The 23,957-nt window shown below is 35.1% G+C and overlaps 1 protein-coding gene and 1 long non-coding RNA gene across 2 annotated transcripts in view; one reads left to right on the forward strand and one right to left on the reverse strand.

Annotated features, from left to right (window-relative positions):
* Nucleotides 1-9,563, reverse strand: part of LOC149806039 (uncharacterized) — a 29,645-nt gene extending 20,082 nt beyond the window's left edge. The window contains exon 1 of the long non-coding RNA XR_016419843.1: nucleotides 9,278-9,563. This is a non-coding gene — a long non-coding RNA (uncharacterized LOC149806039). The remainder of the gene's footprint in view (nucleotides 1-9,277) is intronic.
* Nucleotides 1-23,957, forward strand: part of LOC149806038 (uncharacterized) — a 121,100-nt gene that overhangs the window by 94,091 nt on the left and 3,052 nt on the right. The window contains exons 27-38 of the mRNA XM_089950898.1: nucleotides 7,672-7,783; nucleotides 10,285-10,469; nucleotides 10,994-11,126; nucleotides 11,835-12,011; nucleotides 13,010-13,102; nucleotides 14,491-15,180; nucleotides 15,653-15,703; nucleotides 16,504-16,616; nucleotides 18,077-18,141; nucleotides 19,222-19,373; nucleotides 23,242-23,368; nucleotides 23,865-23,884. Of these exons, the coding sequence (XP_089807024.1) occupies nucleotides 7,672-7,783; nucleotides 10,285-10,469; nucleotides 10,994-11,126; nucleotides 11,835-12,011; nucleotides 13,010-13,102; nucleotides 14,491-15,180; nucleotides 15,653-15,703; nucleotides 16,504-16,616; nucleotides 18,077-18,141; nucleotides 19,222-19,373; nucleotides 23,242-23,368; nucleotides 23,865-23,884 (1,918 nt within the window). The remainder of the gene's footprint in view (nucleotides 1-7,671; nucleotides 7,784-10,284; nucleotides 10,470-10,993; nucleotides 11,127-11,834; nucleotides 12,012-13,009; nucleotides 13,103-14,490; nucleotides 15,181-15,652; nucleotides 15,704-16,503; nucleotides 16,617-18,076; nucleotides 18,142-19,221; nucleotides 19,374-23,241; nucleotides 23,369-23,864; nucleotides 23,885-23,957) is intronic.

Genomic DNA, 23,957 nt, shown 5'->3' on the forward strand with positions numbered 1-23,957 from the left:
TGCTCCAGTGGGTGTCTGGAGCTCAGTGTGTTGTTCAGCATGACAAGCAGACGGTAATTCCACACCAGACAAAAGAAACAAGAAGATCACAGACCGTGGGCAACAGATGGCCAGATGGGTGGAGCACTACTCAGAACTATACTCCCGAGAAACGTCAGTCACTGATGCAGCCCTCAGCAGCATAAAGAATCTGCCCACCATGGAAGAGCTCGACAAAGTGCCAACCTTAGAGGAGCTCAGCAAAGCAATCGACTGCCTTCCAAACGACAAAGCACCAGGTAGTGACAGCATCCCACCCGAAGCTATCAAACGTGGAAAACCAGCATTGATTAAACCACTGCACGACCTACTTTGCCGCTGCTGGGAGGAAGGAGTAGTCCCCCAAGACATGCGTGATGCCACAATTGTGACCCTTTACAAAAACAAGGGCGACCACAGTGACTGTAATAATTACAGAGGGATCTCGCTCTTGAGTATTGTTGGTAAAGTGTATGCCCGCATCATACTCAACAGGCTGCAGTTGCTGGCAGACCGTGTGTACCCGGAATCACAGTGCGGCTTCAGAGCAGGCAGGTCGATGACAGACATGATCTTCTCCCTACGACAACTCCAAGAGAAGAGCAGAGAGCAAGGTCAACCACTCTACATGATGTTCATCGACCTCACCAAGGCCTTTGACTTGGTCAGCAGGAAGGGCCTTTTTGAACTTCTGAGTAAGATCGGTTGCCCCCCAAAACTCCTCAGCATGATAATCTCTTTCCATGCAGATATGAAGGGAACAGTCCTGTATGATGGATCATCCTCAACTTCCTTCCCAATTAACAGTGGTGTGAAGCAGGGCTGTGTGCTGGCACCAACACTTTTTGGGATCTTCTTCTCCCTGCTCCTGTCCTACGCCTTCGACACATCCACAGATGGCATATATCTACACACCAGGTCTGATGGGAGGCTGTTCAACCTGGCACGACTGCGCTCAAAGACCAAAGTGAGAGCTGTGCTCATCAGGGAGATGCTTTTTGCAGATGACGCAGCTCTTGTGGCCCACACCGAGGAAGCCCTCCAGAGACTGGGAGACCATTTTGCTGTTGCCTGCACGCAGTTTGGTCTCACAATCAGCTTGGAAAAAACAAATGTCAGCGTGCAAGGTACCACCATTGCCCCTTCAATCAAAATCAGCGGTGTCACCCTGGAAGCAGTCAACAACTTTACCTACCTAGGGTCAACCATCAGCAACACTCTCTCGATTGATATGGAGCTGGACAGAAGGCTTGGAAAGGCAAACACCATCATGGCTCGATTAACAAAGAGGGTTTGGGAAAACAACGCGCTGACAGAGCACACCAAGGTCCGAGTCTACCAGGCCTGCGTTCTCAGCACCCTTCTATATGGAAGTGAGACGTGGAGTACCTACATGAGGCAAGGATGCCGGCTCAACTCCTTCCATATACGGTGCCTAAAACGCATCCTGAAAATCAGCTGGCAAGACCGTGTTCCACACAGCGAGATCCTGCAGCGTGCAAGTACCCCCAGCATGTACTCCCTGCTAATTAAACGCCGCCTTCGATGGCTGGGTCACGTCCAACGCATGGAGGATGGAAGGCTGCCAAAGGACATCTTATATGGACAGCTGGCCACTGGCATGAGAAGAGTCGGACGCCCCTCACTCCGTTTCAAAGATGTGTGCAAGAGGGACATGAAGGCATGCAACATTTCACCCGATGGCTGGGAAGAGCTGGCTGAGGACCGAGGCACCTGGAGATTGATGGTAGTAAACAATGGCATATCAGTCGCTGATGTGAGGAGAGGCCAGTTGGCGGCAGAGAAACGTAAGAGAAAGAAGAACGCAACAACAACCACAGTAACGCAGACTTCCCAGTATGTCTGCACCAACTGCAGTAGGGACTGTCACTCACGTATAGGCCTGCACAGCCACAGCAGACGTTGCCAACAGAGACAGACAACACCCCAAGGGCGCTATTCGCATGGTCTTTCGAGACCAAGTCGCCAATGATGATGATGATTATATTGTAATAAACCTAGGGTATTTGTATTTATGTCTCTTTTAATGGCTCTGTTAGATTTTTAGTGATGATTTGTTGATAATCGAAAGTTGGATTGGGAAAATATTTCTCCTTCAAATACATCCCCAGTGATGTTAACATTAGGATATGAACCTTCTATCTCCCGAATCCAGCCCTACTAAAGAGACAAAAGTGCTTCTTTTCTATCTCCAATAGACAAAGGGCAATAACTCTTGCCCATTGCCTCCTCTTCCCACTACCAGGTATTGCTAGTTTTTAAGCTTTGCTTCTGTACAATAACATCATATGTCAATCCAAAGACGAATTTTTGTTGAATTCAAACTATCCATACAGGATTTTGGATTTATTTGGATTAATATTCATTCCTAAACAGGTGGTAAATATTATGTTTTGACTTTTGCAAATATTTCATGAAATTTTTTACCATTCTTGGACATGGCAATTTTGGACCACATAGTGCAACATACTCATTGATGCATGGTTTTGTGCACACTGCCAATTACTTGCTCACAAAGTTAGCAACTTACTGTATTCTTAATTTATACATTTTGTGTGTTTTGTTTTATCTTGTCGTTTCAGTGAATCTTGTGGATGAAATGTAATAAATATGACAAAAGTTCAAGTCTAAGGAAGACATGCACAAGTCATACCTGGTGTGTACCAGTTGTACTTCATTAGTACCATGCACAGTGGACACAATGAGTATTGACTACAGTTTTGCAAAAGTTGATGAAGGCAAAAAAGATAGTGTCAATGATGCAAATTTAAAGATTCTTGCAAGTAATTATGATACAGTGGGTGAGTGTACCTCCATTTTAGGCAGCCCAGGTGGTGTAAGTTCCCCTTGTATGACTAAGCATGGTCTTTGGGCCTCTTAAGTCTGGGCACATGGGTTTTAAACAGATCCAACTGTAATGATATCTGAAACCATCCATGATCATCCAGCCAGTTGAGCCAACTATTCAGCTAGTCTACCCATCTCAATGAGAGGATCTTACTGAAAGATCCATCTGTCTTGCCAGGCCTATGGGTTCATCATTAAAAATAACAGATCTTAATGATAGCTCTATTCTTCCTACCATGCTATGGCTATATACAAGTACAATTATGGGGATCTTAGTGATAGATTTGTCCATCTCACCAAGTCCAGGCTTCATCTCTCCACTATTACAGAGATCTTAATGATAGATTTGTCCTTCCTACCATGCATACAGCTACATACAATTACAGTCACAGGGATCTTGGTAATAGCTTGCAATTCAATGGCAACTGTGTAGATTGCCTCTGCCAATCTTTACTTAATATGTAGTGAGGCATAATTTGGCTTGCCATATTCTTGTAGGGGGCATATTTGAAGAAGTTTGGAAGCAGGCAGCATTAGCTATACTTACTCAAAGAGAAATGGAGAATTGAGATTCTATGAAAACCCAAACTCTCCATGGTTTTATTCAAAGCTGTTCCATGCCAAAAAGGAAAATGGTAAGTTCAGGCCAATCACAGACTTTAGTTGCCTTCAATGAATTCATTCTTCTGTCAAGACAGTGATAGTGAGATACATACATCTCTCCATCTCAAGGGTTGAATATGCCATCAGTCTTGATCTCACAGATGCCTACTTTGATGCCTTTATTTACTTGGCATCATGTTAGTTTCTCTTTGGTTGGTTTGCATACCACAACAAAGTTTACCAATTTTGAATCCTTCCATTCAGTCAAAGTATCATCTCCTAGGTATTACCAACTTAAGGATAGTATCATTGCCCTGTTCCAGCTGACTTCCTCTGCAACAATGGCAGCGTATCTGGATGATCTCCATAAACATATAGTAAACTCTATTCTTCTCAAGGACAGAAGTGAACTTTTGTCCCATTTGAATCATCTCATTTTCCTGTGAATTGGAAAATTCTGACTTTAATTTGCCCAGTGTTTTAAACACCTGTATATGGAGTTTATAACCAGTCTCAGTCTTATATGTCTTCTTCATGTCTGTGTCATACAAATTATCAAACTCACTAGGGGCACCGGCAGAACGATTTATTTTATGGGGTTGGTGCAAACATGTTGTCAGCTATTATGTGTTATGTAAGTTGGTCAAAGCATATTTAGAGGTGAAATGGGCAGTGGGGTAAGTACATATGCTGCAGGGAGGCCACATGTTGCCAAACTTGGAATATAGTTAGCAGAAAAGAGGAACAGAGGAACTGCTTTTTGATATCAACCTCCATATAAAAGCTATCATAAATGTCTTTCAGTTTTAGAAGGATCAACTCTGCAAGAAGTCAGTACTGATTGTACTCCATAGTGGTACCTCCTCAAACAGGGGTCTTAAAATCACTATGTGCCCTTATTTAGCAGTTTCTTCAACAATGCTGCCATCTTGAGATCAATGAACAAGTCAGATACATTCCTGGCAGATTCATTGTCCTGGCTGAAATTTTCCTCAGAAAGGGTCAGGTTATCCATATAGAATGTCACTTTATCTATTGGTTTTTCATCAAATTTCATCAAATATTTGCTCTTTAGGGGTGTCTGATTATCAGACTGTTGCAACAACAAAAGGGCCATCTTTGTCTTATCGGTTCTAGTCACAAAAGCTTGGACTGTAGATGCACTGTCAGACAGTTGTACACAACCAGGCTAAGTAGCCAAGAACCAGTTACCAGCCTCAAACACCACTTGAAGTGCACAGATACAAGTCTTGGCAAGCACAAATAACTCTTTCTCTCTGTGAAGGCATGATTGCAGGACATCACCTCCCAAGCCCAAGCTCAGTGGTTTAAGTGGGTCACATGACTGGTGTTTGATGTCTCAAAATATTAGAGTCACCTCATGAGAATGTCAGCTCATGAAATTAGAGCAACCTTTGCAAACCTCATGTTTGAATGTGATGTTTTAATCATAGACATCATAGAAGCTTTGCTCTAGTGAATTTAAATGGAAGAAGATTTTAGTAATCATCTTCTGAACCTGTTAGAGTGGTCATGATTCATGTGACTATATGCTGTATTGCTTTAAGAAGGAGAGAGGGTTGTTGTTTACATAGGGAATCCAATCTTTCTTCACTAGTAGGATACCCACCATATAGGTAGAATACCCAGCATTCCCTCCTGAGCAGGGTACATATTTGTAGGAGAAAGCAAATTTTTATGTGAATTATGTTTCTCTAAGAATAATTACCTGATCACATTGCTTAAAATTCTTTCCAACCATCTCGCCATGTGAGCATCCTCGTTGGTATGTAGAACAGCTGAAAAACTAGCAACACTTAGTGGTGACAGGGGGAGGAAATTGGCAAAAGTTATTGCCCTTGGTTTGGGATAGAGAAAACAAATTTTCATCTTTTTAGTTTTTAGCAGGGTTGGATGGTGGGGGGGGGGTAGCAGGCTGACATCACTAACATTAATGTGATCCGGTAAGTATTCTCTGAGAAACATAATTTACTTAAAAACTTTGCTTTCTTGGAGCAATTAGCCATTTCCAACAGCAGACATCATAATGTACAATATTAACAAGGTCTTTTGGAGGCATGGGTAGTTTCGTAAAAATGGATTCTTCCTAATTTCCTAACATAATGAATTCTCAGGATATTTTAATGTTTAAGTGTTTAGTTATGTTTTATGGTGCATGGTATAAAGTACCAAACTTCCACTTGGAAAGGCTTACTGATAAGGCTTAGCCTAGTTCCCGGTCTTATTGTAGTGGGACCATTGTAGCTACAGCTGATGTGTATGGGTAGCACCCACTATCCAGCTCTATGAATGACCGTATCGTGAGAACAGACAGACACCACTGACCTTTATGTAATCATTTATAACAATGATAGCTTGAATAGTAAAGACTGTTCTGTTCAAGAATATGCATGAAATGAACAACAACAAAAAAGAACACAAATAAAAAAGGATTCTGGCTACTGGTTTGTATATACGTGTGTGTGTGTATATATATATATATATATATATATATATATATATATATATATATATATATATATATCCACCAATATATGTGATTTCAAGTTATGTGATTTTAAGTTAACCCAGATTCATGCGACTTTTTTGTGAAGCCTAAAAGATAGTGAAATTCATTGTCTAAAACAAAAAAAATATTATTCACAAATGGCTAAAATTAATGGTATTAAAGTTTAATTGCATTACATACTTTTCAAGGAAATTTAAAGGCAGTGAAACCAGAAAGTTATGCAATTTTGAGTTATGTGACCACTCTTGGGAAAGCAACTATTGCATAAATCAGGTGTTAATTCATATATATATATTCAAGCACATAGGTATATCTACTTCGGTATTGTTAACAAACAGACATGCAATATATTCTTTTAAAAATTCATGATATTCTTTTTTTTAAATTCATAGGTGTGTGACAAATGGTGCCAACATTTAAAGAATCTGTATTACACCTTTCTTATGAACAAAATAAAGATGTGTATGTGTGTTATTGTCTAATACATTGAAAATCCATCATGTGAATGTCATTGTTGAGTCTAATGCTGTGATCACATAATCATTTCTTAGCTACTCTAACAGAATGAAAATCGTTTGTAACAGGAACATCAGATGGTAAATCTTGACAGATGCCCACTAGATGGAGGTGTAAATAAAATGTCTTGCCTGAAACCCCAGTGTTCAAAAGACTGTAACACATGGTAGAATGGCAACATCTGTTGCATCTTCGTTAGTCAAGGTTCCAATGCGATAATCCAATCTACACCTTGGATAGACTAGATATGTTGGACGTATATACTATTGGATTAAACGAGTTGCCTCCCTTAGTATACAATGCCAATTAACCAGTAGCATGGTGCATTGTATATCGGCTGAAAATGGTCGGGGCAATTGCCGAAAGGATACTTTGGGAGTTTAACATCAAAAGTATGACTATGTACCAGAGGGAAGCCATTACAGGTGTATCTGAGTGAAAGGTATTTGTGCAAACATGAATAGCACTGGAAAATTGCTTATTTATCAGTCCATTGAAGTTGTGTGCTCCCTTTGTCTCAGTCATGTAGGAACAGTATTCAAATTTTATTAACTTAATTTTGATTGGATGCCGTGGCTTGCCACCACATCCATTGAACTTCACAGACCCAAAGCACAGAAATATCTGCTCGATATGCCAAGATGTAGATAGGGTTATCACATCAGAACCTTGGCTAGTGAAGATGCATCGACTATATTATCAGTGACTAAATGGAACTTTTTTTCCACTGTATAAAGAACATGGCTGTGTGTTTGTAGGATATGTTTTTCATACTAGTCTAAATGGGAATTTGTTTTACTCTGGCCATTGATCTGTGACTCTGACTGTGATGATGTCTCTTGCTCTGATCACATTGTACCTGAGGGTTACATTTGGTTTGATAGAGGCAAGATGGCAAAACAGGAGAGCTGTAAAAAAAAAAGCAGCAAGATAAAGATAGAAAGGTTGTCATCTTATTTTATTCTTCCACTTTGATCATATATACAACCATGTTTCTGATTGATGTATTCTTGGTCTGAACAGAAGCCCTTGATCATAGCTCCAAAATGTGTCTATAGGAAACAAATTACGGACATTTTTGGATGTAACTCAAAGATAAGATAACCTTTTACATATTAAAACATTTATCACTGCAGACCATAGTAAACCTAACAATGGAGCTTGGAATCTACATTCGAGTTGTTGCCGGAGTTGATTTAGTCAAGAAACAAGCTACATGGGAATTTCAAACCATAGACATGGACACAGGTACACTGAGTTTATTATTGGATAGCATGTATCTTCTCATTTCCACAATTGTTCCTACAGTCAATAATAGATCTGGTAAAATTTTGCATTTTCATTTAAGAAAATTATATGCAGAAATATTCAAATTTCTTCTCTAAATATGAACCCCAAAAGACAGGAATACAATGATATAAGTCCACCCTGATATTAATGTTGTTTGGGTTGTGTCTAGTCTGATAAATCAGCCCCACCCCAAAACAGCCTATGTTGATACTGATGGTTGATTTGTGGGTTTGATGTGAGATATTTATAAAATCAAGGAAATGTTTGCAGACAAGTCACACATAGGTGTACATATGAGACATTTACCAGTATTGCTTGGCTCTCCAGTGTATCCATAGGTTGCAGAGTCCTTTAGATGATATGTATAGAATATTTCCAGGTCAGATCCAGGTCTGATGACTGTAAATCCATGTTGAATAACAGAACCCTAGGTCCTTTGGCCAGATTGAATTTCATGGCTACATAACAACTGTTACCAATATCAGTAAATGTCTCAACTGTATGCTGGTTGCATTCCAGACAGATTTATATGCAGCAAAATTGTACATTTTAATAAACAGATGACATCAGATCCACAAACTGTCCACTAGTATCAACAACTGATTTATTGGACTAGGTCACACCCAAACAACATACATATCAGGGTCTACATCTTACATTGTAGGACTAGCATTTCAAATGCCTTGAACCACATGTCAGAAAATACTATTTGTATTTTTTTCCAAACTTGAATATCACTTTAGAAACAAAATGGTGCAGTTTCTCCATCAAATATATTACTTGATCACGTTACATTAAGATAAATTGTTTTATTCTACATCCGAAGACAGATATATATCTCCTATCACAATCAAGAGATAATTTTCTATGATCTTTGACACATGAATATATCTCCTATCACAATCAAGGGATACTTTTCTATGATCTTTGACACATGAATATATCTCCTATCACAATCAAGGGATAATTTTCTATGATCTTTGACACATGAATATATCTCCTATCACAATCAAGGGATACTTTTCTATGATCTTTGACAAATTCAGACTTTATGGAAGAGATGATTTTGACCACAATATTGTAATCTACGACTTGTGGTCCAATTCGACATGTCCTGACAATCCTCACTCAATTATTTTCAAATAGAATCTCCCCTGAATTTTGACATGGCCAAACTTGGCTAAATTTGAGACACTTTTCCCACTGAAGGAGCTGTCATACATGGCCTGCAATTCATGATAAATACTTTAGCATGCAGAATGACTGACCTACACACAATATCTATAGATCTAAATTAACATGCAGCTCCATTCTGAAGTTTCATTCTAAATTATGAAGCAACATGCTTCCTTCCTAAGAACAGGTTGCTGTCACTTGTTAAACAACAATAGCTATTCACTTCCTTATCAATCTGTCAAGAGAAGAAAAACTGTAGGACCTTGTACTGTATACCCTCAGATATTGCCTGAGATGCATAGACAGTATCTGCATTAACTGTAAAAGACTATTCCTACATGTACCACAGGAATGCAAGATATAACACAACAATCACTGTCCACTTTACATAATGGGAGTTATTCCATCTGTGTACGCTAAACTCTCACAAGATTAGGTACACACTAATGAGCATTTCAGCTCATGAAATGCCAGTAATTTGCATGAACTTGACTTGAATGTAATATCTCAATTTGGGACATAGTGGAGTCAACTGACTGGCAAACCCAGTCTGCCTTCTCTAGCTTCCATTTAGGTGACATATGGCCTTGTTGGCACACCCAGTCTGCCTTCTCTAGCTTCCATTTAGGTGACATATGACCTTGTTAAGGACTGAATCTTGTTGGGTTAGTAGTAGCTGCACAGACAGTGACCAGTCTACATTCATGAAAGCACAACTTTCAAGTCAGACATATATTTCGTACCTTTGCTGGATTCACCTAGGAAATGTTTGATGCTGAGACAATAATCAGATGCAGAATTCCACAGAATCTCCCATGCACAGAATGTCTCTTGTTGTGTTAAACTATCATTAAGAGAACTTCACCCTTTAGCAGAGTAATCATGCTCTTACACAGGTAAATCTAGGACTCTCATCATTTCCTCCTCCTCTTTCCTTTTCTCCCAATGTAATATGACTGGGTAAAGTATTTGATGAGGAAAGTGAATATTTTTGTAAATTATGTTTCTCTGATAATACTTACATTACAATAATCCCTCCCAGCCTTCTAATATTTTGTAATGTGATCAGGTATTATCGAAGACACATAGCTTACTTAAGAATTTGCTTTTTCCTTTGGCACACCAAAATTTATCAAATAAATAAAAACAATTGATAAAGGTAATAAACAATACATACACATGTGCATTCTCCAGGTCTCTGTCTCTGTGTGTGTGTGTGTGTATATATATATATATATATATATATAGTTTGGTGCAGCATTACAAACCATATTTTTTCACAGGCCTGCCACCAACTAATATTTCAAAGGGGTTCCTGCCTCCAAACAATGGAACAAGTGGTCAAGGATTTGTTCACTTTTCTATCAAAGTGAAAGCTGATGCTCCAACTTTATCGAGAATAGATGCAAATGCCACAATCTACTTTGACCAGAATGATCCTATTGACACACCAGATGTTTTCAACACGGTATATACCTCCTTATTTCTGGGAAAGTTGACACGATATATTCATCCATTTTATGGGAAAGTTTAAGATGGTATATACATCTTTATTTTTGGGAAAGTTTGGCACAATATGTTCATTCATTTTATGGGAAAGTTCAAGATGGTATATCATTTTTATTTATGGGAAAGTTTGACATGTTATGTACATCCATTTTATGGTAAAGTTCAATACATTGTATACATCCTTATTTTACAAGAAAGTAAGTCACGATATATTGATCCTTATTTTATGGGAATGTTCAAGGTAGTATACTCTGATATAAATTATGCCAGTGATGATAAATGTTGACAGTATGATATCATAGTAAGTATATCAATCTATGGAAAGTTCCTTTTTTTGTATTTCATATGTTTTTGCAGTTCTTTTGAACACATAATTTGCTTGTTTCTTAAAACATGTTATATCTTTGAGCATGTTAGGAAGTCAGCAAGAGAAAGCCTTGCATTTTTGTGTTTATATTTATACGTTCCTAAATATTGGTACAGATTGATGACTCAGCTCCGAAAGTTACAACTACTGTAATTGAAGACGCTCTCTCTGAAGGTATCCTGGTTCTTTCATTTAACAGCACTGATGTCGGAGCTGGAGTACAAGAGATAAACCTCTATTCAAGAGAAGGTGTGCTAAGTGTTAGCTTAATTTGATCTGTTGCTTATAAATGTTACCAAATGTGCCTAAGATTGAGAGACAGAGAGAGACAGAGAGAGAGAGAGAGAGAGAGAGAGAGAAAAAAAGAAGTATTTTTAAAAGAAATACAAGCTGTGGTGACTTCTGGGCAGTAAACTTTCTTAAAGCAGTTTCATGTCTTTCTGTGGCATATTAATTGGTTCCATGAAGCTATAATACTTGAATTCTTTTGTGATATTTCCATCTTTTCATTTACCATATGTACTTGCTTAAAAGATGAGTCCAAGTGCAAACTGTGCAGATCAAGATCTGCTGGTGCATAATGAATCAGCAGATCTGGGTCTGTGCAGTTTGTTATGAGTAATAAGTAGAACAAACAACATAGACCCTCATCTGCAGGCATATTGATCTATGACAGATCAGGATATTTCTTTGTTGGTGGAAGTTTGACTTGACTGATAAATGAGTATATATGGTTGATTGCATATTTCTGACTTGTGAAAAAGATCGAACAACAACTATTAATGCAGCATTAAGGAATATGTTTTACAAAAGGAACATAGAGGGCATTTGTGATTAAAATACAATAAAATCAAAGGCTACAATGGTAATTCCAAAGATTTTGTAATTTTTATTTATTGACACATTTGATATCAATTGAGAATCATCAATTTTATAAATGTTGACTCTTCTTTTCAGCGGAAGGGTACATTCTATTAAAGACTGGTATAAAGGAGTCTCTTACAAGTCTGAATCTAAATCAGGGAAAGAATTATACCCTTCTCCCTCTACCTGTTGATTATGTTGGCAACAGACCACAAATACGTGATACAGTGGAATACCAGTTTGTGTTTATATCCATTCCTCAACCTGTAGGTAAGGAAAGCTTTGTTGCACAACTGTGTGATCTCCTTATACAGTTTTGTTTTCCATTTGAGTTAATACAAGTGCTTATGTGTATGTTTTAAAAATCTCTAATAAATATTAACTAACAACTTTGTAATAGGTATACTAAAGAAAATCTATTATTCTCCCTAATGGGTATACTAAAGAAAATCTATTATTCTCCCTTAGCAGCATTTTATATATGTATATTATGTATGCTGTATCAATGATTAACCATGAGATGTATACATTTTTCATTAAAAGGAAACTCGGCAAGCCTCATTTCCTTTTAATTAAAAATTTATACAGCGAGTGGTATATCATTGATACGGCATACATACTATACATATATTTTATTCATATCACATACAAATACACGTATTTGCCTTTTGAACAGAGTTAAGATATCCTCTAGGCTACTGTGTATTGACAGAGTGAATGAACTCCTTACATCCCTGAGAGTGTGTCCGCTACAAAATGTAGTTGTATGCCTTTTTTTGTTGTTCACAATCACATATGCAAATTCATAAGTTGATTGTTTTCTTTTTGAGTTTCTATTTTTATTCACACAAATGAAATCAATATAAGGCACACTTATGATTTAAACGTGAAAATTGGTTTTTATGAAGAAAGTAGTGCACTATAAACACAGTTAGCTTCCTGTACACTGAACTTGAATGCTAGGCATTCACGTACTGGCATATGGAAATTAGTACAGAATATGATTAATGAGTGGAAATCCATCATTGATGTATAGGCCTTCAGTTGAAAGACTGTTTATTTATTCGTAGTATTGCGCCATGGGTGGATCACAAACTGATATACCAATAGTATTGGTATATGAATTTGATTTATACCATCACTTTAAAGGCCATGTTATTTTTAATGTGTGTGTGTGTATATATATATATATATATATATATATATATATATATATATATATATATATATATATAAAATCATGTATGGCTTACTAACAATCATTGCAGGCACCTGTTCCTGTTCTGGCCATGGTAATTGCTCAGAGTCTGGAAGTATTTGCTCATGTGATCCAGGATTTTATGGCTCATTTTGTAACGAAAGTGAGTATGAATAAAAATAAGTATCTAAAAGTCATGCTAAATAAACTAGTATAGTAAAGATGGTCATGCTAAATAAACTAGCATGGTAAAGATGGTCATGCTAAATAAACTAGGATGGTAATGATGGTCATGCTAAATAAACTAGTATGGTAATGATGGTCATGTTAATTAACTAGGATGGTAATGATGGTCATGCTAAATAAACTAGTATGGTAATGATGGTCATGTTAATTAACTAGGATGGTAATGATGGTCATGCTAAATAAACTAGTATGGTAATGATGGTCATGCTAAATAAACTAGGATGGTAATGATGGTCATGCTAAATAAACTAGTATGGTAAAGATGGTCATGTTAATTAACTAGGATGGTAATGATGGTCATGCTAAATAAACTAGTATGGTAATGATGGTCATGTTAATTAACTAGGATGGTAATGATGGTCATGCTAAATAAACTAGTATGGTAACGATGGTCATGCTAAATAAACTAGGATGGTAATGATGGTCATGCTAAATAAACTAGTATGGTAATGATGGTCATGTTAATTAACTAGGATGGTAATGATGGTCATGCTAAATAAACTAGTATGGTAATGATGGTCATGTTAATTAACTAGGATGGTAATGATGGTCATGCTAAATAAACTAGTATGGTAATGATGGTCATGCTAAATAAACTAGGATGGTAATGATGGTCATGCTAAATAAACTAGTATGGTAAAGATGGTCATGTTAATTAACTAGGATGGTAATGATGGTCATGCTAAATAAACTAGTATGGTAATGATGGTCATGTTAATTAACTAGGATGGTAATGATGGTCATGCTAAATAAACTAGTATGGTAACGATGGTCATGCTAAATAAACTAGGATGGTAATGATGGTCATGCTAAATAAACTAGTATGGTAATGATGGTCATGTTAATTAACTAGGATGGTAATGATGGTCATGCTAAATAAACTAGTATGGTAATGATGGTCATGCTAAATAAACTAGTATGGTAATGATGGTCATGTTAATTAACTAGGATGGTAATGATGGTCATGCTAAATAAACTAGTATGGTAATGATGGTCATGTTAATTAACTAGGATGGTAATGATGGTCATGCTAAATAAACTAGTATGGTAATGATGGTCATGCTAAATAAACTAGTATGGTAATGATGGTCATGCTAAATAAACTAGGATGGTAATGATGGTCATGCTAAATAAACTAGTATGGTAATGATGGTCATGCTAAATAAATGGTTTCTTGCAAGGAATATCAGATTGGTTTGCTTATTTATTTCATGTATTGTTAACTTAAACTTAGGTTGCAGAGACATTCATTTGTTTCTTTTCATATTTGGTTCTCTTTAATATTTTTTCTGACATCTTTTTCAGCTCTGAAACCTCAGTATCCTCCAATGCTGGAGGTAAGAGTCATTGATGGATATGAGGATGAGCCTCTGCAGGTTTACCTCTCTGCTAAAAATATATCAGGGCCTGTAGATAGACTGTATCTACAAGTAGAAGGGTTTCCCAATGAGACACTTTTCAGCAAAGGAAATGTATCACAAAGCTCGGGAGATGATGAGGTCCTTTATCTTGAGCAAGATGATTTCGGTAGTGTCAACATGTCTCTCCCAAAGGGATTTTCGGGTAGATTGTCACTTGAAATAACAGCTTTTGCTGAAGAGGGGAACAAAACTCAACAGCAAAGAAGAAATTACATCGTGTATATCGAGCCCCAGTTCACATTTGACATTAAAGCCTGTCTTAGTGAAAATCGGACTGAGTCTGTAGCAGAAATAAGGGTGGAGTTCAATTTTACTGAGACAAATATGAGTGGATTACTTGACATTGCCTTCATGCCTCCATACCTTAAACTGAGTAAAGGACAAACAATTGAATTTGGAAGATTTCAACTGACAGATGCTGATTTAGGTGATGTCCTATATGTCCAGACTGACATGAAGTATTCAAACATACAGTCAATTGAAATAAGCTTGGATTTCACAGTGTTTGATAACTTAAAAAGCCATTGGAAAGTTTATCACAAAGCCCACACCATTAAATGCTTATGTAACTCAGGTGGGTAATTTCTACAAATTTTTAAACATTGTGTCTGGTAGTTACATTCTGATCATATTTGTTTTGAAACACAGTAAAGCAATGGCATGAACTAAAAACTATATATATATATATATATATATATATATATATATATATATATATATATATATATATATATATATATATATATATATATATATATATATAATTTCTATTTATATATTCTTTTAATGCCTCCGATAAATGTGTGCTATCCTATTACATATACATGTGATGTAATGTGACTATGAATATAAAAATATTACTCAATGAGTTTGCATATTCAGCAAACCTTTTCTTAAATTGAGTTACAGCTACGTAATGACCTTGATAATGATAATGCTAACTACCTTGTAAAATGATAATGCTAATGACCTTGTAAAATGATAATGCAAATAAAATGTGCCTATTCAGCATATAAAGTTTTCACCATGATAAAACTTGCTTTCAGATTGTAAAACGACAATTACGAGAATGCCAACGGACACAACTACACAAACAGGTACAATTGTAAGGCAGTTTCTGTTAATTTTAAATAAAAGTGCAGAGCCAAGTTACAATGGGGGCGGGGGCTTTATACTTATGCTAACACAGTTATGCTCATATCATTTCATGATTAAACAGTTAGTAATGTATGTCATTTGGCACAATTTTAGGATGTAGATCAGTTCTCCAAAATGGTACAGTACTTCCTTTGTATTTCAATAGGTGAACATGAAACTGCTGTTTACACTCATTTTTCAGGAAAAGGACTCATTGGAACAAACTTCAAATGGGTTGTGTGTGAAAGTTTATTGCCAAGTTTTAAATAGTTATTATTCTTGTAAATGTGAACCTTCAATATCATGATTTGTGAGGAAAATTGCAGGTAACATTCTTTCATATGAGTACAGTTATATCATGACTTTGATGAATGCAAGTGAAATTCACACTTTTCAGCAGCAAACCAAAGAACAACAAGTTCAAGATATTTCAGTCTTTTTACAAATTCTACTGAAGTTGTTATGAATGATCTTTTTTATCTATTAGACACTAGCTGTAATTTGATAGAAAGCTGTCACTTGATAAATTAATTGTAAGATGTACGCTTTTGCCTGTCTGAAGTGTTCACCGCTTTAATAAAATACATTGTTTCCATTGTGATAGATGCTTTAATGTGTTTTCAAATGAATCAAATAATTTGTACATTTTCTTGCAATTATCTTTTAACTTTGATGTAATTCTTCACACAAATAAATATTGTATTTTCTCTTGCATAGCCAAGGTGCTTTTGTATTCAACTGAAAAAGCTTTTTTTTGCAGAGGGAGTGCGAATAACAATGCTAAAAGTGATATTTGACTATGACATCCCGACCCAAGATGATCTGAATGACATGTCAGTTTACGAAAAATACCTCAGTGAAATAAAAACAGTGGTAAGTTCCTCCACTCTCCATCCAATTAGGTTCTTTTAGAATGAGAAGAACTATGACAACCTCGTGTACTATGAGACACAAGATTATGAACAGCATTAAATTAGACATATCAGTTGAATATAACAAAAGTATTGAACAGAAGTAAATTAGACATATCAGTTGAATATAACAAAAGTATTTAACAGTATTAAATTAGACATATCAGTTGAATATAACAAAAGTATTGAACAGAATTAAATTAGACATATCAGTTGAATATACAAAGTATTAAAACAGTATTAAATTAGACATATCATTTGAATATAACAAAAGTATTTAACAGTACTAAATTAGACATATCAGTTGAACATAAAGAATTATTCAACAGTGCTAAATTGGACATATCACTAATACAAAAATGTATTTAACAGTATTAAATTAGACATATTAGTTGAATATAATAAAGCATTTAACAGTATTAAATTAGGCATATCAGTTGAACATAAAAAGGTATTCAACAGTATTAAATTAGACAAATCAGTTGAACATAAAGAAGTATTCAAGAGTGCTAAATTAGACATCTGTTGAATATGAAAAAGTATTTAGCAGTATTACTTTAGTCATATCAGATGAATATAGAAAGTATTTAACAGTATTGAATTAGACATAACAGTTGAACATAAAGAAGTATTCAACTGAGCTAAATTTGACATATCAGTTAAATATAAAAAATATTTAACAACATTAAATTATAGACATTGAATATCAAAAAGTATTTAACAGTATTAAATTAGTCATATCAGATGAACATAGAAAGTATTATGCAGTAATAAATTAGACAAATTATTTGAACATAAAGAAGTATTCAGGAGTGCTAAATTATACATGTGTTGAATATAAAAATGTGTTTAACAGTATTAATTTAGACGCATCAATTAAATATGAAAAGTAGTTCACATTATTAAATTATACATATTAGCTGAACATAAAGAAGTATTTAAAAGTGTTAAATTAGACATGTCAGTTAAATATGAAAATGTATTTAGCAGTATTAAATTATCCATATCAGTTAAATATAAAGAAGTATTCAACAGCTAAATTCCACATTTCATTTAAAGAATTATTCAACAGTGCTAAATAGACATATCAGTTAAATATATAAAAAAATATTTAACAGTATTAAATTAGGAAAATCAGCTGAACATAAATAAATATTCAGCAGTAATAAATTAGACATATCAGTTTGATATTAAAAGTATTCAACAGTGTTAAATTAGACAAATGTGTATAAGAAAGCATTTGACATGATTGTACATAATTATAGAGAAATAAATGATCATTCCATAAGTATGATCCATTTCATGCAAAACCAATGTGTCTTTATATTTGCTTGTATCTATTTATTTTCCATGTTTTGAATATAATGTTGCATGGTATGTGGTTGTATCTATACTTAGAAGTAATTAATTATATATTTACAGCTAATGCAGTTGTTCAAAATAAAACTGGGTGGTCATTTGCAAAATATTAACATCCTGTACATAAGGTAAGTAAAAAATACTTTAAGAAGTTGAGTCAAAATAAATATAGTCATCTTACATGTTTAATACTTACATGAACACTACTAAATACCTGTAATCAGGTGTCTAATATCAGCATTTATTAACTTTGTGTTGAATTTCCTAAGACCATGAAAGGTTGTATATTGAAAAAGCATGGATAATAAAATGATGTTTATATTAACAATAAACAGCATAACATCTTACCAATCATTGAACATGGACCTTTCTGCCAGGAATTCAGTGTAAACAGTGAAGCATGGTTTGATTATTAACACATCAGCTGTGATAAATTAAGGAATACCAGTCTGGCAAATATCAGGTACAATAATAAATAAGAAATTAAAACATTTTTTATGGAAAATGTTTCAAGCACTTGATCTTTTCATCATGACCTTTTTATATATTGTTTGTGGAACACTGCATTGCATCTCAGCTATCAGTGATTCATCCATATGATTTTTATATATTGTTTGTGGAACACTGCATTGCATCTCAGCTATCAGTGATTCATCCATATGATTTTTATTCAATTTTTTCAGTTGAATACTTTAGACCTGTTAGAAAATGAATTTTTGTTTCACCTGTGAGGTCACTTTTCCAACAGTGCCCTTGGTGCAGGCATCACTTTTAATATTTGCATTTAGCTCAGTTTCTCTGAGATTCCTGTATGTACAATCAGTAAACTTGATTGGTGTATTAGTTTTGAAGTATACTACACACCAAGGAAAAATGTGTCACAGTGAGCTACTTTTCATGCTCCATTGATTCGTTTTGCATTTAGCTCAATTACTTAACATTTCCATTCGTTACGTTAAGTTTGGGCTTTCCGTAACTCTTATATGTACAGTCATCAAACTAGATGGGTGTATTCATCATGGAGGGTAGAGTAATAATCACCATGGGCAAAATGGATTAAAGTCAACAGCGTTTCTTGCTTGCTTTTTGGGTTATGCTATAGTGAATCAGTCAGGACACAGTATTGCATGGAATTTTTATTCATAGTTAATTACATGATGTGTAAAAGTATGTTGCTCTTTAATTTTATCATGAGGTTCTATTTTTAGTCATGGCAGTTTAATTGTTGAATTCGAAATCATAACTGATGCTACCATGGATACAACCAGCCAGCTTTCTGCATCCCTTTTAAGTCTCCAGTCGATGCAGCTGTTGGGCAGGCCATCAAGATTGATGTCTCTTACTTTCTTAGATAATAACGGTAATGTGATACTGTCATGACAAAATACTTTACAAGACATAGTGAGATAGTGAAATAATATATCAGTGGGAGGGAGATGATATCACCAAAGTGGTGACATCACTTTTGTCACCACAGTGGTGATATCACTTTTGGAACTACTTTCTTTTCCCAATTTAGGAAATATACAATATAACTACCCTTATGTATGTTATTCAGACTTGTATTTCTCTTCCAAATACATACCCTGATCACATTAACATTAGGGAGATACAAGCCTGCTATCTCCCAAACCAGCTCTACTAAAAAGATGGAAATTAGTCTTTTCTATTTCATATAGACTAAGAGAAATAACTTATGCCCCTTGCCACCACCAGTGTCACCAGTTTTTAAGCTTCACTGCCATACTGTCAATTTCATACATGATATCTCCCAGCATTCCATGCCATTATCGGTGTCAAAATAGCCATCCATTCAGGAATTTGAATTTAATGATCCTTAGTAAGTAAATTGATAAATGAGGATATCAGTTGCAGGATTTAAAAATGAAATCATTTGAAATTTGCATGCCCAAAAATGTGCTCAAACTTAACTTTTATTAAAAATAATAAAATAAAAAACCTTTTTCCACACTTTTCTTTTTAACTGCTAACTTTTGAAGAAACAAAGTTTTATAAATCTAGGTGCAATATTGGAAACTTGAGTGTGTATAGCTGTAACTATTTTAGATTACAATATTTTTACAATTAAATTTTGCCACTATTCCCATCAAGAAATGTCTATGGACTAGAGTATGCACTTCATTTACCTGCTTTGTTACAGTATTAATTCCATGATACTAGTATTCATCTTTATTTGGATTTTAATAATTTAAAAATTAAATATTACTTGCTGCAGAATGAAGTGTCGATCAATGTTGTTTACCCTAAGAGAGCCTTCTTTGCATTTAAGAAAATTAGCATACTTAAAGGAATACAAAGTCTGCTACAGGGGTTGGCTTGCTTGATAATTAGTATAACCTTTGTATTTGATAGCCCAAGCTGAAACAATGGGTTTATTTCTCTCTGCCATGTGTGTTTAGTCACCATCCAAACTCTTATTGTTTGCCGCCTTGTTATCAAAATTGATAGAAACAGGCATTGATATCTGCAAGGTGCAATAGCATACACACCATTAATTGTCTGTTGTCTATAAAAATACTTTTGTAATTTTGCTAGCAAATATATTGTCATTTTCGCTCACAGTCAGTTTATCTAATTATGATTTTTACTTGCAAAATAATGTCATATTATTAACCTGGATATAACATACTCTTGGTTATTTTGTACCATATACTGTGTCTTTCATAGACATGTCAAGAGCAGTGGCCATGCAGACCCTATTTGCACCCTCAAGTACTACTTGAGGTGCACAGAGACTTAGTGAAAGTCAGGAGGGAGGATACTGCCCATCAAGCCCTATCCTTGTGGCTGCAGTGGGTTATACAATTGTCATACCCTGAGATCACAAAAGATCAGAGTTGCCTCATGAAGATTTCAGCTCATGAAATTAGAACAATCTCTGTGAGCCTCGTGTTGACATACTGCTCAACTTAAAAACTAGTGACACCTGGTGGTTGTTGTTGTTGAGTTTAATTATAGTGGCGTGCGCACAATTGTGCATGTGCCACTTTTTTCTGACTGCACCACAGCCTGCTGCTTGTTCCTGGGGAAGGGAATGGTGCCACCTCCCCAAGGCTTTTATGGATTCAAGGAACCCTGATAGTTTGGCCTCAGCCTGTGGGTCCATAAAGGTCCCTTACAGTTGAATGGTTGGCTGTCATTATTGGGAAGGAGAGCTTGGGAACAGTCCTGCTTGCTTTACATCACTGGTTTCTTGTTGCATTTGCCTGGTGTTTCTTGCGATTTTTTTTTTTGTTGATTTTTTTTTCTTCTTCAAAATGTTCTAAAAGGGGTGGTAGCAAAGAGAGGTAATGGGCAAGAGTTATTGTCCTCTATCTATATGACATATACAGACAAAATAAATTTTCATCTTTTAAATAGGGAACCAATCCAGTTACCTAGGTGGATAAAGCATCTGCCTTGGATGTGGGAGGTCACAGGTTCTAACCCTGGCTGAGTCATACCAAAGACTTGTAAAAAGGGCATTAGCAGCTGTCTTGCTTAGCACTGAGCATTAAGAGGTTAGTGCTAGAACTGGTCGGCCTGGTGTCAGGATAATGTGGCTGATTGGGACATGATGCCATGTGTCTGCAGCCCCAGTGCTAGACATCAATAAACTGCCACACTGCAGACATCATGGTGATATGACTCAAATTGTTAAAGCTGTATTAAAAATCCAATAACACACACACTCATGAAATAGGGCTTAATTTGGGAGGTAGCAGACTTATACCCCCCATTGTTAATGTGATCAGGTAAGTATTCTTGGATAAAAATAATTTCTGTAAAATTTCCCTTTCATATTAAGGCCTATTTCATTTTTCTTCTTTTGCTGTTCCTTCTCTCTGTCCCTCCTTTCCCCTCCACATCAGGATGAACATATAAAATATGTCAACTTTACACCCTGTAGTATACATTTATGCAATCAATGAGGTGTCGTCAAGAAATGCCTAAATGCAAACTCCAAACAGCAAAAAGTAGACTTCAGGTATTAATTTTTTTAATAATTAGTTTTCAACATGAATCATGGAAACATCATTGACTGAACTTAAAATTACATGACTGTCAAGTTACATGACCTGTCAAGTTACATGACTGTCAAGTTACACGACCTGTCAAGTTACATGACCTGTTGCTATGTGTCACCCATACAGTATATTGTATAGCAGTAATGTTCTATGACAAATGGTACACATAATTTAGACAATAAAACTTGTGATTAAATAATGTAATAAATTTAAATTTGCATGACAATCATGTTTGAAAGAATTGATAATTTGGATGTTGATTAGTGTTGATTGCAAACCGAAATTAAGTGACAATCAAAGATTGGATGCAGGATCTACTATGGAGTTAGACTGCAAGCATGCCAAGGCCACGCAAAAATGTAAGAAATAAATAAAATGAAAAACAAAAATCCTTACATGTAAACTCACAATCATTCAGAAGTCCATCAGCTGCTGTCATGTTTCTAGTTACCCCACCCCAACATTATCAAGCTGCATATGAAATGTGGTAACAAAATTAAAAATGTCTTTATTTTTGTATGAATACAGTGTTTATTTTAGCAAAATGCACTATATACAAGCTACATTTTTTTAAAAAAATGTTATCCCAAAATTATTTTAAACTTTACAAACTTCTTTTGATTGATGTAGTAATACAGCTGTTAATTACATTGGCACATGATGGCAAAAATCCATGCAAAGTGACCTTTTCTTGTCTTTAAAATTTTTATAATTAATAAAAAAATCTCTGTTTTTTGAGCAGATTTACAGAAATATCTCATGTCAGTGAAGTTGAACATTTTGTACAATGTTTCAACTTCAGTCATGAAATATTTCCATATATTTATTAAAAAAGGTAGATATTCAGTATATATAGTTTTGCATTTTTTCTCCATATATCCATACATACACATATGTTTAATTCATTGGTTTTTGTTTCCTTTCATTCATCTTATAATGGTAGTGTGTCAGGCCGATTCCCAAAATCTCATTTACAAAAAAAATTCTTAATAGATAACATTAGCATCCGAAAGACCATGAATCAAAGCAATAGTGTTTTATCTCAGCATAAAAGTGTCTATTTAGTGCTATACATTGTGTAATACACTGTTTTATTTTTTATTATTTATTCCTAAAATCACTCTTATTAGCAGTAACCACAATGTATCATTCTTTCACAAATGGCAAAATTCAATTGTTCTGTTATTTGTTTGTTTTCAGTCACTGTCAAAAGTGATAGCAACCTAAACGAATGCACATTCAACATGTATATTTCCCCTTGTCTGAAGAACTATGAATGCCAAGTGGAAAATGGCCTTCCAGTTTGCAGAGAAGTGGTTTCAGAAGTGTACGATATATTTATTTGTTTCAGATGCTGTTTTGTGCAGATAATAGTAATAATGATGATAATAATAAATAAATACATAAATGATAAATAAATTCTAATTTAGTCCACATTATACATCAGCACATATTTTTGGGCACAATTTTACTTATTGTATTCAAAGGCCAACAAGCCTTGGTCCCTTAATCTATGCAAGTCCAGCAAATAGAATGAGACCTTTCCAGTTAAAACCAAATAAATTCTAATTTTCATAAGAAAAAGGAAGAAATCACAAAATATTGACTTTATCCACACATAGCAAAGGGATGGCACATAAAATATCACCTACTTTTTCAAATCATTTTTAAGGTTTTGCAGTAAAAATTACTTTCAGGAATACAGTGTCTAATGTTCCCATCAGATTTAAACTAAAGCACTGCCACAAATGTTTTCTGTACATGACATATCAGCTGAAAATTATTAAATTTATTACCAGAGATATATTTTGCTTCTTTTACAGGAAGTTGTTCTCCCTAGGTGGTGAGTTTCTAACAGAAAGTTATATTGGTTTACAAGCATAAATTATATTTTTTAAATTGTTTAAAACTCTCTT

Source organism: Sinohyriopsis cumingii, chromosome 2 (genome assembly GCF_028554795.1).
Source record: "Sinohyriopsis cumingii isolate HCF-2022 chromosome 2, ASM2855479v2, whole genome shotgun sequence".
Classification (NCBI taxonomy): domain Eukaryota; kingdom Metazoa; phylum Mollusca; class Bivalvia; order Unionida; family Unionidae; genus Sinohyriopsis; species Sinohyriopsis cumingii.